The sequence below is a fragment of the Lepidochelys kempii genome, chromosome 7 (assembly GCF_965140285.1).
Source record: "Lepidochelys kempii isolate rLepKem1 chromosome 7, rLepKem1.hap1, whole genome shotgun sequence".
Lineage (NCBI taxonomy): Eukaryota > Metazoa > Chordata > Testudines > Cheloniidae > Lepidochelys > Lepidochelys kempii.
The window spans coordinates 98,227,036-98,240,284 of NC_136386.1; the positions used below are offsets into that span (position 1 = coordinate 98,227,036).

Here is a 13,249-nt window from a genome sequence, read left to right on the forward strand (position 1 = left end):
GGCTGGCAAGATCACAGAGCTGGGAAAATTGTGGTTAATCTCACAGGCAAACTGAACAAGTGTGGTGTGATCAGTCCCAGATTTGATGTTCAGCTGAAGGACCTGGAAAAGTGGCAGAACAACCTTTTGCCTTCACGTCAGTTTGGGTACTTAGTGCCGACAACTTCCGCTGGGGTCATGGACCATGAGGAAGCAAGGCGAAAACACACAGGAGGCAAAATCCTGGGATTCTTTTTCTAAAACTTATAAAACAAGCATACTAATAAATTGTTCAAATGGAAAACAAAACAAAACAGAAAACCATTCAACTCTCACTTTCTACTGCAAAAGCTAAATAGATGATTCTTTAACAGACCTATCTCAGCTTCAGCCAAAGAAAGAACTGCAGTGCTGTTGGCTACCAGCACTAAAGATGTGGCTACGCTGCAAATGAAGGTGTGATTGTAATAGAGGTAGGCAGACATGTGTTAGCTTTAATCTAGTTAGCACAGATAATAATAGCAGTGTAGATGTAGTGGCCTGGGCTTCAGTTCCCACTAGCAAATCGAAAAGCAAGCCCTTCAGGGACCCTGAGTATGTATTCTGGTTGCTAGCCTGAGCTGAAGTCCGTGCCACCACATCTACACGAGTACCGTTACTTGTGCTAGCTAGATTAACGCTAGCACTGGTATGCCTATCCACGCTACAAGCATACCTTTCACATGCAGCGTAGGTAAGTGTGAAATTCACTCCTGGTGCAGAGGACCAGCACAAGACCCTCTACATCATTGAAACATCACATAGAGGCTGTACTAGATGTTGATCAGTTGAAACCCCTGTATTTGCACCATGGACCTGGTCTCTGCGGGGCTGGTGTGGAATGTTAGTAGAGGAGAGAACTGGGGACGGGCCAGGTGAGAAACTACGCATCCATGTTTATGCAGATCCACTGACCCCAGTTTCCAGCACAACCAAACAGAGAGGGTGTGGCTGCTACTTCAGCCCAACTGGAATAACAGGAGGAGAAATGGGGTGGGGGGACAGTGAAAACAGCCCTATAGCTTGGCCCTCAGGTTAAGGGAGGGAATTTCAAATCCCCTTTCTCCTTACTCTGAACCCATATAAAGGCTGTACCTCAGGCTTTATGTAAAAATCCAAAAACACATCAAAAAAGGAGTCTGACAACAATATTTTTTTAAAAAAAGTATTTTAAAGTGGTGGGAAAAGGTTTCCCCCTCCCCACTATTAAGTACCATCTCCTCTCTTCTTTCTACTATTTAAACTATTTCTATTTAATGTATTTATTTATTTATTTCAGTTGAGAAGTGCCTGTATCTAAGGCTCAAGGTGCCTCACAAAGTTAAAATGCAGTTATTAAAATGCAATACCAAATAAATACAAGTAAGCAAATAAGCAAAGAACACATGAACAATGGAAAGATATAGTATCTTCTATGAAAAAACATGTTTTTAAAAATAATTTTACCAACCTTTTGAAATTGAAAATCAAAGAGCCATGTTATAACATTAAGATGCTTTGTGCCACATCTGAAAGGCCCATTAACACATTATGTTAAGTTGCAGTGAGCATTCTGCCTGTAGCCCAGAGCCTCAACAACAAACCAAAAAAAAAAAAGCCCATGCTTTGGATTGTCTTCATGCTACATTAATAAAAGCACAAATAATTAACAGAAACATGCACAATTTATTTATGAAAGGAACATACACTTACGGCGTTATCCCCTAAAATGTCCAACTTTTTCATTAGCTCCGCTACTAGTATATCCTAACAACAAGAGAAAAGTGTACAGAAAAGAAGGAGTCAGAATATAGCATCACCTGGTATTTAGAGGATGCAATCCTAAGAAATGGGGATTGCTTACCGTTACACCTTCTGCCTCACAGTAAACTTGGAGAGGACTTTTTCCCTCAGTAAAAGGAATGTGATGGAAGTTGATAGCAGGTGATCTTCTTTCTCTCTCCTAAAATAAAAATAATTATGTTTAAGGAGATTTAATTTTTAAATTAACCATCATATTGTACTGTAAGTTTCAGCTTCATTAAGAATATGTTATAAATATGGGCATTCCATAAAACATACTCTGAAAAAGTAATACATCATAAATATGTAAATTACAGAGTAGCACTATCCATAAGAATCTTTATTTATTGTACAAAAAAGTGGGAAATCTTTCATTCTGCCTTTTATGTCTATTTATTCTAAGATGCAGAAGAAAAAGTGCTGTTTATCTGTGAAGTTATAATGCCTGTGGGAGATTTTACTAGACTGACAGGCAGTGAAGATCTCTCTTTATCCACAGAGAGAATAAAGCAAGCTTACACAGTAATAATACAAGCTTTCTTCATACCGCTTCATCAATTTTCACCAACCATGACTGTCTAGTCATTATTTTGGCTATGTAAGTGGGCTACATTTGGGTAGCCTGGATGTGTTTAAACCCAAAGTAATGTACAGTAAGTGACATCTGTTTGGGATATTACTGTCTGTGCTGTCTGACAAATGTTGCAAACCAGCAGTGTTTGATCAAAGGTTGAAGGTCTATGCTCTCCAGAGATGCTGCAAAAAGTCTGTGTGACAAAACAAAAAAAAACAAAAGCTCACCAGAATGAGTACAATGTGAAGGGCCATGCAATGTCCTTGATCTGCATGTGGAACAATAACAATATATTGCTGAATGGTTTTTAGCAATCACAACTAAAAACTCCTTAATAATTATTGTCTGTGTGTTACATTTTGATTTTGCTTCACTTGCTAAATTTTAAAACAGGTATAGTGGAAGAACAGCAGAGTAAATCAGTCATCTATGACAAACTGGGCTCTAGCTAGAGTTCAAAGGTTAGGATCTTTGAAAAACTTATGCGGGAAGACAGGTAGAAATCAGTATTCGTCAATTTTGATACGCTGTTCTGTTGGGTATTTTTAATCCTCTTTTAGTATCACTGTGTACCAGTCACTGATGTCACTTTTTTATGAAGAGCTCATCTTCAATATAAAAGCAGAGGGGTTCCTCAAGTTTGGCTGCCTTCTAGCCTTAGACAACATAATGCAGAAAGAGCGACAATGGTTGTATAGATAACTGTTGCTTACTTCAAGCTCTAATATTCTGAACTCCAGGAGTTCATTTTGATCTTTAGCATCCTGGACATCATGTTTTAACCGAGCTTCTTCTGTTTCCATTTGTTTTATCTGAAAAATAAAATTAAATATATATTTTTTTAAAAGTTTGATGGTTCATCACTTCTGGATAAATCCTAAACCTGTTAAGAATTCAGTTTCTCTGGGCAATGCTTGTGGCTTAAAAGCAAACATTTTGGATTCAGTGACACTTCAAGGTTACTCTACAAATCTTCTGCGCCCAAGGTGTGATTCTGTATTTCACAGCTCTGATATCATTCTGCTTAGATCTTAGACACAGTGGAATAGGATTGATCAGTAAGGGCTTAATTCTCCAACCCTTACACTGTTTTTAATTAGATGACTTGCTGAGTAAAGAACTACTCAAAGTGGGTACGGATGCAGATTCAAGACCTATATGTGTATTACAAGTCCACAGTAGGAATATTCTCTGCACAGCCTGATACACTGCATGAAATGAGGGGATTGCTGAGTAAATAGACCAGGGGTGTGGAAAATTCAGAAGCCACTCCCTAGAGTGACCATCTACTTAGCTCCCCTCATCAAGGAGTTCTAAAGCTGGTGACGAGCTCCAGCGAATGTCCTTATCCGTCCTTCTGAACTGTGGCATGATGAAGATATTATTATGGGAATTGTTCTAATTAGAGTGGCACAGAATACTTTTAAAACATTTTGTAGTGGTACTTAAATAATACTAACAAACCACACGCATTCCTTAAGCTTCTACATATACAGAGTTTAAGGCCATAAGGGACCACTAGATCATCTGGTCTGACCTCTTGTATATCACAGGCTACCAACACCCACACACTAAATCCAACAACTGAAATGAGGCCAAAGTATTACAACCCACAGAAAACTAGACTATTATTTGTCACAAGCAGAGATAATCCAGATAATCCTGGCAACAACCCACACTCACATGCTGCAGAGGAAGGCAAAAACTCCCCAAGATCATTGCCAATCTGACCGGGGAAAAAATCCTTCTTGACCCCACATATGGTGATCAATTAGGTTAGAACCAGCCAGCCAAGCACCTGAGAGAGAGAATGATTGATGCCACCTCAGAGCCCTGGCCTACCCTGCCCAATGTCTTATCTTCAGCTGTGGCCACCCCTGATACTCAGAGGAAAGAGGTAAAAAAAACCTTCCCAGAATACACTGGCGGAGGCGTGGCGGGGGGGGTGGGGAATCCCTTCCTGACCCCTACCAGTGGCTGTCTGAAATCCTGAAGCATGAGCTTTAGGAACATAGGACATAAAGCAGAAGTGAGCTGCAGGGCTTTGGAGCCCTGTCTTTTGCCATCACAAACAATCCCATCATACAATTGCATTCATACATTTGTGTGGATCTCTCTGAAAACTAATTTAGTTGTTTGTCCCCCTCCTTGCACCCAACTCCTATTGGGAGGGTGTTCCAGCACTTCACCCTTCTGCTGGTTAGAAACCTTTTTCTAATTTCCAGCCTGAATTTGTTTGTGGCCAGTTTGTATCCATTTGTTCTTGTGCCCACATTTTCTTTTAGTTTAAATAACTCTTTAGCCTTCCTGGTATTTACTCCCCTAATGTATTTATAGAGAGCAATCATATCTTGTCTAAGATTTCTTTTTGCTAGGCTAAAAAAGCCAAGCTCTTCCAGTATTCTCTCATAAGACAGGTCCTCCATTCCCCTGTTGCTATTTAATTTACTCTTTCTTGAACATGGGGGACCAGAATTGACCCCAGTATTCCAAATGCAGTCTTATCAGTGCCTGGTACAATGGCATTAATACTTCTCTATCTGTACTAGAATTGCCTCAACTAGTACATTTTAGGATTGTGTTTGCTTTTTTCATAGCCACATCACAATGGTGGCACAGTCATCCTGTGATTGACACACACATCCAGGTTTCTCTCCTCCTCTGTTGCTTCCAGCTGATGAGTCCCCAGCTTGCAACAGAAATTCTTATTATTAGGCCCTTAGTGAATGACCTTTCACTTTGTACTAAAGAATTTAATCATCCAGATCTTCCTGTACAATATTCCGAACCTCCTCTGTATTGACAATGCCTCCCAACTTTGAATCACCACCAAATTTCATTAGCTCATCCTACCTTTTGTGCAGAAATATTGAATAAGGATGGTCACAAGACCAATCTTCAAGGAACTCCACTAGTAACCTCTTTCCAGTCTGATAATTCACCTTTTAGCACAACCCAGTGCCTTCTCTCCTTTAGCCAATTCTTTATCCACCTTAAAATTGTGTATTGATTCCCATCTTCCCTAACTGAATGAACAATTTCTCATACGGCACCATGTCAAATGCTTTAATGAAGTTCAAGTATGTTTGATCTATTGCACTTCCCTTATCTAAAAAAAAATCAGTGTTTTCTCAAAGAAGGAAATCAGGTTAGCCTGGCATTATCTATCTTTGGGAAACCCATGTTGCATTGCATCCCTTTTACCACTTACCTCTATGATTTAATTATTCTTTCCTTCAAAATTTGTTCTAAAAGCTTGCACACCGCTGAGGTCAGACTAACAGGTCTGTAATTGCCCAGATCACTTTTTTCCCTTTCTTAACTATAGGTATTAAGTGAGCTATTCTCCAATCATATGGGAGACAGATTTAAAGATTGTTGCTAGCAGACTAGCAATCTCTTGAGTCAGTTCTTTCAGTATTCTGGGATGGAAATTATCTGTTCCCCTTGACCGGAGCACATTAAGCTCTTTTCTTCTTCGTCAGATGTGATCATTTTGATGGTTTTGATTTCTAGACACTCATTTCCATCAGCGGTACTGCCTTAATGCACATGTACCATATGAGCATCTTTACTGAAAACCGAGGCAAAACATTCATTTAGTTTTTGGACCACATCTAGATTATCTTTAATCTCCTTCCCAGCCACAGTACATGGCAGCCCAACCTCATCCTTCCTTAATCTCTTTTTATTTATATAACTAAAAACATATTAAATGTAGGAATAGAAATGCTGAGAATAAATACCTTTTCTACAAGTTCTTGATTTCTTCTATATAAAGCTTGCTTCTCCTCAATCCACTTCATGTCCTTAAAATATAAATGATTAATATTATAGGAGAAACTAACAGTGCTGCTATAATATATGATCATGTAATTACAGACTGTATCATAATGCATACACAGAAGCGGGCTGAATTGAAATTTAACAGGCAACCTTAATTCTGACATTTCCTTACTTTTCTGAGTGCTTGACTTTGCATTTTAAAGTTCTTTTAACATAGTATTTTGTGGTTTTTTAAAATGTAATTGGAATAGAAATACTCCAATTTTAAAAAACCATGAAAAATCCTGTCAATCAATGAAATGAATGATGATTGTAATAAAAGTGAGAAGTTAGACACCTCCATTGCAATAATTTAATAAACAGATCATAGCAGTTATTTTGATTTCCATGTTTCCCAAGATTAAGAAAGATAAATCATATTTTTAGATAGATGAATTATTTTATTAGATTGAAATGGGGAAAAAACAATTAGAACATTAGTTGCTCACTGAGACAGTGATGCTTTGGGCTGAGCTGGCAAGCAAGTGATTACTTATAGTTAAAGTTTGTAAATCCCTTTGAAAAGTGCTATGTGAGTGATTAATAATAATAAATATCTTCACAATTATTCTCTCAAGGTACCATATGTAGAGAATGTTTTGAACAATTAATTTTTCACTCTGCTGAAAATAGAAATCAAAATGTCTTTTTCCTAGAAAATTCAATTTTTTGTAATGATTCATTCCATCTTTTGAAGAAGTTTGAAACGGAATTATAATGATGGAGGACATTCCATCACTTATAAGACCTAAGGGAACCCTCCTCCAGCCCTAGCTGAAGGGATGGGGGATATTGAATAGAGGGCCATTATGGAAATTCTACTTCTAGGCTGGTGTAGCCAGTTCTCTTCTCCCTTCCCTGTCAGAAGGCATGGCAGTGGTTTGCTGAGTCCTCCAATTTTGGAAGATCCTGTTGAAACATTTACAGGGAGAAATGCAGGCAGATAGGATTCCAAAAGCTGAATAGCACAGGAAGAAAATGGGGAGTGGGTAATTTATCATTTTTCCTTAGGCACCTTTTAAAGGGCCAGAACATGGAGAACCTGTTCTCACTGGGTAGTCCACATGGAGGAGAATCACACACTAAAGATGTGCCCGGATATTGATGAGGGAGCTTTAGGGGGTGGAATTCTAGTTTATTGAAAGTTTCTCCAGGTTATTTCATATGGGGAGGGGTTTAAAACCCGTGAAAACTCCAGGGATGTAAGAATGCAATAAAGCCTGTAAAAGCCGAACCTGAGCTGCTAAAAGAATTTATGAATAATTTTATATTGATTTTTAATGTGACTTTTAGGACTCCCACTTATTTAGCCATTTGTTGATAGAAGAAAATTCAGCTAAGAACAAATAGATGTATTTCACCTTTCTCGTCATGTTTACCCCCACAGTTTGCAGATGTCATCCATTTCAACTGGGACCAAAAGTAGGATTTTACACAGAACTGTAATAATATTTAGTGCTCAAAGTGTGTTGCACTTTTCATTTTCAAAGTGCCACACAAACACTGGACCAGGTCACAGCTGGTGCAGAGACGGAGGCAGCCAGCACACCCCCACCTACATCCTTTAGAGTTTCCACCAGGAGAGACAACTAGATGACCATGTCAAGGCCCCAATGGAAATTTAAGTGAAGACATCACCCATCTGACTTACCCTTCCTCCTCTTCAGCCATCACTGACCTTTGGGCACCCTGGTAGAATTGAGGTGGTGGAGCCTTTCCCCATGCTACTGTAACACTAGATTAATCTAGCCCATTCGCTAATGAACCCTTGCAATGCCTGTGAATTATATAAATATTAGCAGCCTCATTTTACCAATGCGTAAACAGGTATGGGTTTGAGCCTAACAATTGCTGGGCAGCTTCAAGTAAAAGTAGAACAGTCTCAGCTCACATTGAAATCAAATGATTTGCCATATTCTGACTCAGATGCTCCTGGCTTCTACTTCCATTAACAGTCCACTAGATTTTGTTCCCCTTTTTGAGGTTTTGAAAAGAAAGTTGTGAAAAATAATTTTGTGTATCATCTTCTGGATTGGAAACGTAAATAACTAATGTGCTAGAAAGGCAGCATTTTTGGTATTTTCAATGGAGCTAGCCATCCATCCAAAGGAAGTATGGGCGTTTATTATCTGCAAGAATTCTAGATATGAAGATATTCATATTCTATAAATGAAGGTATATTTTTCACTGCCTATGGATAAAAGTGAGTAGAATGTATTTTGAATCCAGCACATCTCCAATTTTAGCTGCCTTTGGGTTCTCTTTTTCACAGCTCAACAGGCAATGGCAACATTAAGCATGCAGGTTCTGTACCAGCCTTGGGATTCAAGCTAGTGGGGATAAGAACGGCATGCAGAAGCAGGGACATATTCCAAGGCCAGAAAAGGCCATTATGATTATCTAGTCTGACCTCCTGTATAACACAGGCCATAGAACTTTCTCAGAATAATTCCTAGAGCATAGCTTTTAGAAAAACATCCAGTGTTTTCTAAAACACTATTTCACATTTGGGGACAATGTATACCTTCAAATCAGCGGCACTGCTATGGGTACCCGCATGGCCTCACAGTATGCCAACATTTTTATGGCTGACTTAGAACAATGCTTTCTCAGCTCTCGTCCCCTAATGCCCCTACTCTACTTGCGCTACATTGAAGACATCTTCATCATCTGGACCCATGGAAAAGAAGCCCTTGAGCAATTCCACCATGATTTCAACAATTTCCATCCCACCATCAACCTTAGCCTGGACCAGTCCACACAAGAGATCCACTTCCTGGACACTACAGTGCTAATAAGCGATGGTCACATAAACACCACCCTATACTGGAAACCAGCTGACCTCTATGCCTACCACTATGCCTACCTACATGCCTTCAGCTTTCATCCAGACCGCACCACACAATCCATTATCTACAGCCAAGCTCGACGATACAACCGCATTTGCTCCAACCCCCAGACAGCGACAAACACCTACAAGATCTCTATCAAGCATTCTTACAACTACAAGACCCACCTTCTGAAATGAAGAAACAGATTGACAGAGCCAGAAGAGTACCCAGAAGTTACCTACTATAGGACAGGCCCAACAAAGAAAATAACAGAACGCCACTTGCCATCACCTTCAGCCCCCGACTAAAACCTCTCCAACGCATCATCAAGGATCTACAACCTATCCTGAAAGATGACCCATCACTCTTACAGATCTTGGGAGACAGGCCAGTCCTTGCTTACAGACAGCCCCCCAACCTGAAGCAAATACTCACCAGCAACCACACACCACACAACAGAACCACTAACTCAGGAACCTATCCTTGAAACAAAGCCCGTTGCCAACCGTGTCCACATATCTATTCAGGGGACACCATCATAGGGCCTAATCACATCAGCCACACTATCAGAGGCTTGTTCACCTGCACATCTGCCAATGTGATATATGCCATCATGTGCCAGCAATGCCCCTCTGCCATGTACATTGGCCAAACTGGACAGTCTCTACGTAAAAGAATAAATGGACACAAATCAGATGTCAAGAATTATAACATTCAAAAACCAGTTGGAGAACACTTCAATCTCTCTGGTCACTCGATTACAGACCTAACAGTGGCAATTCTTCAACAAAAAAACTTCAAAAACAGACTCCAATGAGAGACTGCTGAATTGGAATTAATTTGCAAACTGGATACAATTAACTTAGGCTTGAATAAAGCCTGGGAGTGGATGGGTCATTACACAAAGCAAAACTATTTCTCCATGTTTATTTCCCCCTCCCCGCTGCCCACTGTTCCTCAGACATTCTTGTCAACTGCTGGAAATGGCCCACCTTGATTATCACTATAAAAGGTTTCCCCGTCCCGCTCTTCTGCTGGTAATAGCTCACCTTACCTGATCACTCTCCTTACAGTGTATATGGTAACACCCATTGTTTCATGTTCTCTGTGTATATAAATCTCCCCACTGTATTTTCCATGGTATGCATCCGATGAAGTGAGCTATAGCTCACGAAAGCTTATGCTCAAATAAATTTGTTAGTCTCTAAGGTGCCACAAGTACTCCTTTTCTTTTTGAGGATACAGACTAACCTTTTCTTTTTGAGGATACAGACTAACACGGCTGCTACTCTGAAACCTGTCATATAGGTAAGTAAATCTGTGTAGTTCCATTGACTTCAATAGAGATATACAGATTTACATCAACTGAGAGTCTAGGCCCCAGGTAACAGAGTGTATTCCATGCCTGGATAAGCATAACTCTTTGATTCAGGTTTTTAGTGTATAATTTTCACATTCACATATTTAAAGTTCTCTTTGTGCAAATGAATGAATATTCACACGTTTTTCTTTCAGTATTCACTCAACCCTAGATAGAATGGATTTAATGTTCAGTTCTAATGAATTATTCAACTCATTTGTTGAATAATGTGATATTAATCTCTCCTAATCCAATGGTACAGAGTTTGAAGGGGATTCCCATAATTATGCAAGGGCAGTTAAATCGATTTAAGAGTGTCAATAACGACACATAACTGCTGCTTGATAGATGTATTTTATAATTAAAAGAGGGACAAATATTTTAGGAAGTATTATCAAAGTGATACTTCCTAAAATATTTGACTGTCTTTTATCATATATGACAGACTTTATAATGTGAGTATATGTTTCTTTTGCTGAAAATGTACAGAACAGCTAGTTATCCTTAGAGACTGCAGTAATGAATATTTTTCTCAGAGTACATTACCTGTCCCTGCTCAGCAAGTGCCTTTTCTAGGTCCTCTATTTGAGCTTGTGATCTGTTTATTTCTGCTTGGAGCTGCTCACGCGTCTGTAGGATATGAGAAAAGATACATCAAACTTTCTCTAAAAGCCAAAATGCTAATGTAGATACATCAAACACTTAAAATATATCAAATACTTATTAAAGAATTTTGGGGGAAGTAATTTGCAGTGAAGTACCTATAACAGGGCCAATCATTAAAAATTTTAAAAGGAAAACTTGTATGATGGGATAATAATTTTAAGATAGAATTTAAGATTAAAATGAACATCATCCAGTTAACTAGCCACTTAAACAGCAAAAGATGAATTGCTTCTTACATTCGAATATTTGTTACACTCTTGGTTCACAGATCAGAAGAGTTTTTGCCCTTATCCAGTTCTATCAAAACAGGATGTTTAAAAAAGCAAATGGAGTAACATTGAGATTTGTTTTCCCATAAGAATGGGAGGAAAGATACATTAATAGGCTGAGGGGCATGCTTGATTTCTACCTGTATTTTTGTTGTTTTAAACTGATTTAAAAGAGACCAACAAATACGATGGCACAAATTGTCAAAAACAGCCTCTACATTTATGACCATAATTTTGAGTACACAAATGTCTAACTGTACTATACATAGATTTCAAGGAAAAAGGCCAATGGAAACTAGTTCACAGTCCAACACCTTTCTGTAAATGTGATGTATATATTTTATGGAGAATAAAGCTAATTCTAATTCTTAACTATTTTTATACATAAAATATGGATGTATGGGTGTGACATACCAGGGTACAATCCAGGCTAATGAGTAGCTGTGTCATTCCTTTCAAAATGTAAATCACTCCCAGCTGTGTCTGTGTGTGTGCTGCAACCAATCAGCCATACCTGGGCTCTTACCGGCCTTGGTTATGCTACAGGGTGACCCCAACACACACCCCAGTCCTGTATTTTGCCCCAGAAACATATTTCCTCTATATACTGTGCTCATCACCATAGTATCTGAGCACTTGCAGTAGTGCCTTAAGCAACATGACTACACATCTGTCACATGTTATTTGTTCTCTCATCCTCTTCCCAGGGGAAAAAGCATATGCAGCTGAGTGTCTTCTTTTGGTAGGTGTGTCTTTTTAATAGATCCATTGCTGTGTTTATATTAGAGAAGGCAAGACCAAAGAAATGCTTTTTGCACTTGAAGTGGAAAGTGGTGAGGTTTGTGACGGTCCTTAGTTTTGAGGAGAGTTCATTACAGAGTCTTGGACTGCCCCCAGAAAAAGTTCAGTCTCCTTGGGGTGAGCTTTACTCTTATTATTGAGAGTTCCATTGTGTCTGAGGAGTGAAGTTGTTGACCACACTCTTTGTCCTGGAGCTTTGGATGATCCTTTAGATACTCTGGGCCCATACCATGGAGTGCTTTGAAGATAAGGACTGAAACCCTAGTCTAGGGGAAACCAAGAAGGGAGCAGAACACAGATTTGATATGTTCTTGGTAGCCTGTATTGCTCAAAAGATGCACTACAGCATTCTGAACTAATTGGAGTTTCCTAAATTCTGAAGGCTTGATGTCCAGTTTGTATTGTATTGATGTAATCCATCTGAGAGGTGACAAATGCATGTATAACTGAGACCAGGTCTTCATCCACCAGGAGGGGACAGAGTTTCCTAATCAAGAAGAGGTGGTAGAAAGCATTACTCACAAATGCTGATATGTGAGAGCTTGATGTCAGTGAGGAATCCAAGTATATTCCTAGACTATGGACTGAATTGACCAATTGTGAGTGTGTATCTTCAACCAAAGGAGACTGCACTGTGGTTGCAAGCTCTTCAAAATACTTGACTTTGCCCATCAGCATCACCTCTGTCTTGCTTGGGTTCAGCTTCAAGCAGCTGTTCTTTATACAAGTGCTGATCTCAACTGAACACTGGGCCATCTTGGTGGTAATGGTGATATGTGGTGAAGGATGGATAGAACTGTGCATCAGCTGCATATTGCCAACACTTGAGTCTTTGTGTCATCTGACCAGTTCACCTAATGGTTGCATGCAGATGTTGAAAAAGACTGGAGAGAGAATTGATCATTGTGGAACTCCACAAGTGCAGAATCTATCAGTGGAGCTGCAGTTTCCCATCACTATTTGTTAGCACCATCCTTCCAGGAAGGACACAACCCATTTTAGTACATTACCTTGGATCCCTGTCACCTCTTTTAGGTGAGACAGCAGACTCTCATGGTCAACAGTGTTGAATACTGCAGAGAGGTCCAGTAGGATGACAATCCATATCTGTCCTCTAACCAAT

At 39.4% G+C, this 13,249-nt stretch overlaps 1 protein-coding gene across 26 annotated transcripts in view; it reads right to left on the reverse strand.

Annotated features, from left to right (window-relative positions):
• Positions 1-13,249, reverse strand: part of JAKMIP3 (Janus kinase and microtubule interacting protein 3) — a 176,715-nt gene that overhangs the window by 43,343 nt on the left and 120,123 nt on the right. For 18 of the 26 annotated variants that reach the window (XR_013636083.1, XR_013636082.1, XM_073353984.2 and 15 more), the window contains 5 exons: positions 10,937-11,020; positions 6,121-6,183; positions 3,088-3,186; positions 1,862-1,960; positions 1,705-1,764 (listed from right to left, as the gene is read on the reverse strand). Coding sequence is in view for 24 of the 26 variants with exons in the window: in XM_073353984.2 (XP_073210085.2) it covers positions 1,705-1,764; positions 1,862-1,960; positions 3,088-3,186; positions 6,121-6,183; positions 10,937-11,020 (405 nt within the window). In the remaining 2 variants the exon portion in view is untranslated. The remainder of the gene's footprint in view (positions 1-1,704; positions 1,765-1,861; positions 1,961-3,087; positions 3,187-6,120; positions 6,184-10,936; positions 11,021-13,249) is intronic. The other 8 variants (XM_073353993.2, XM_073353991.2, XM_073353988.2 and 5 more) reach the window with 1 other exon arrangement.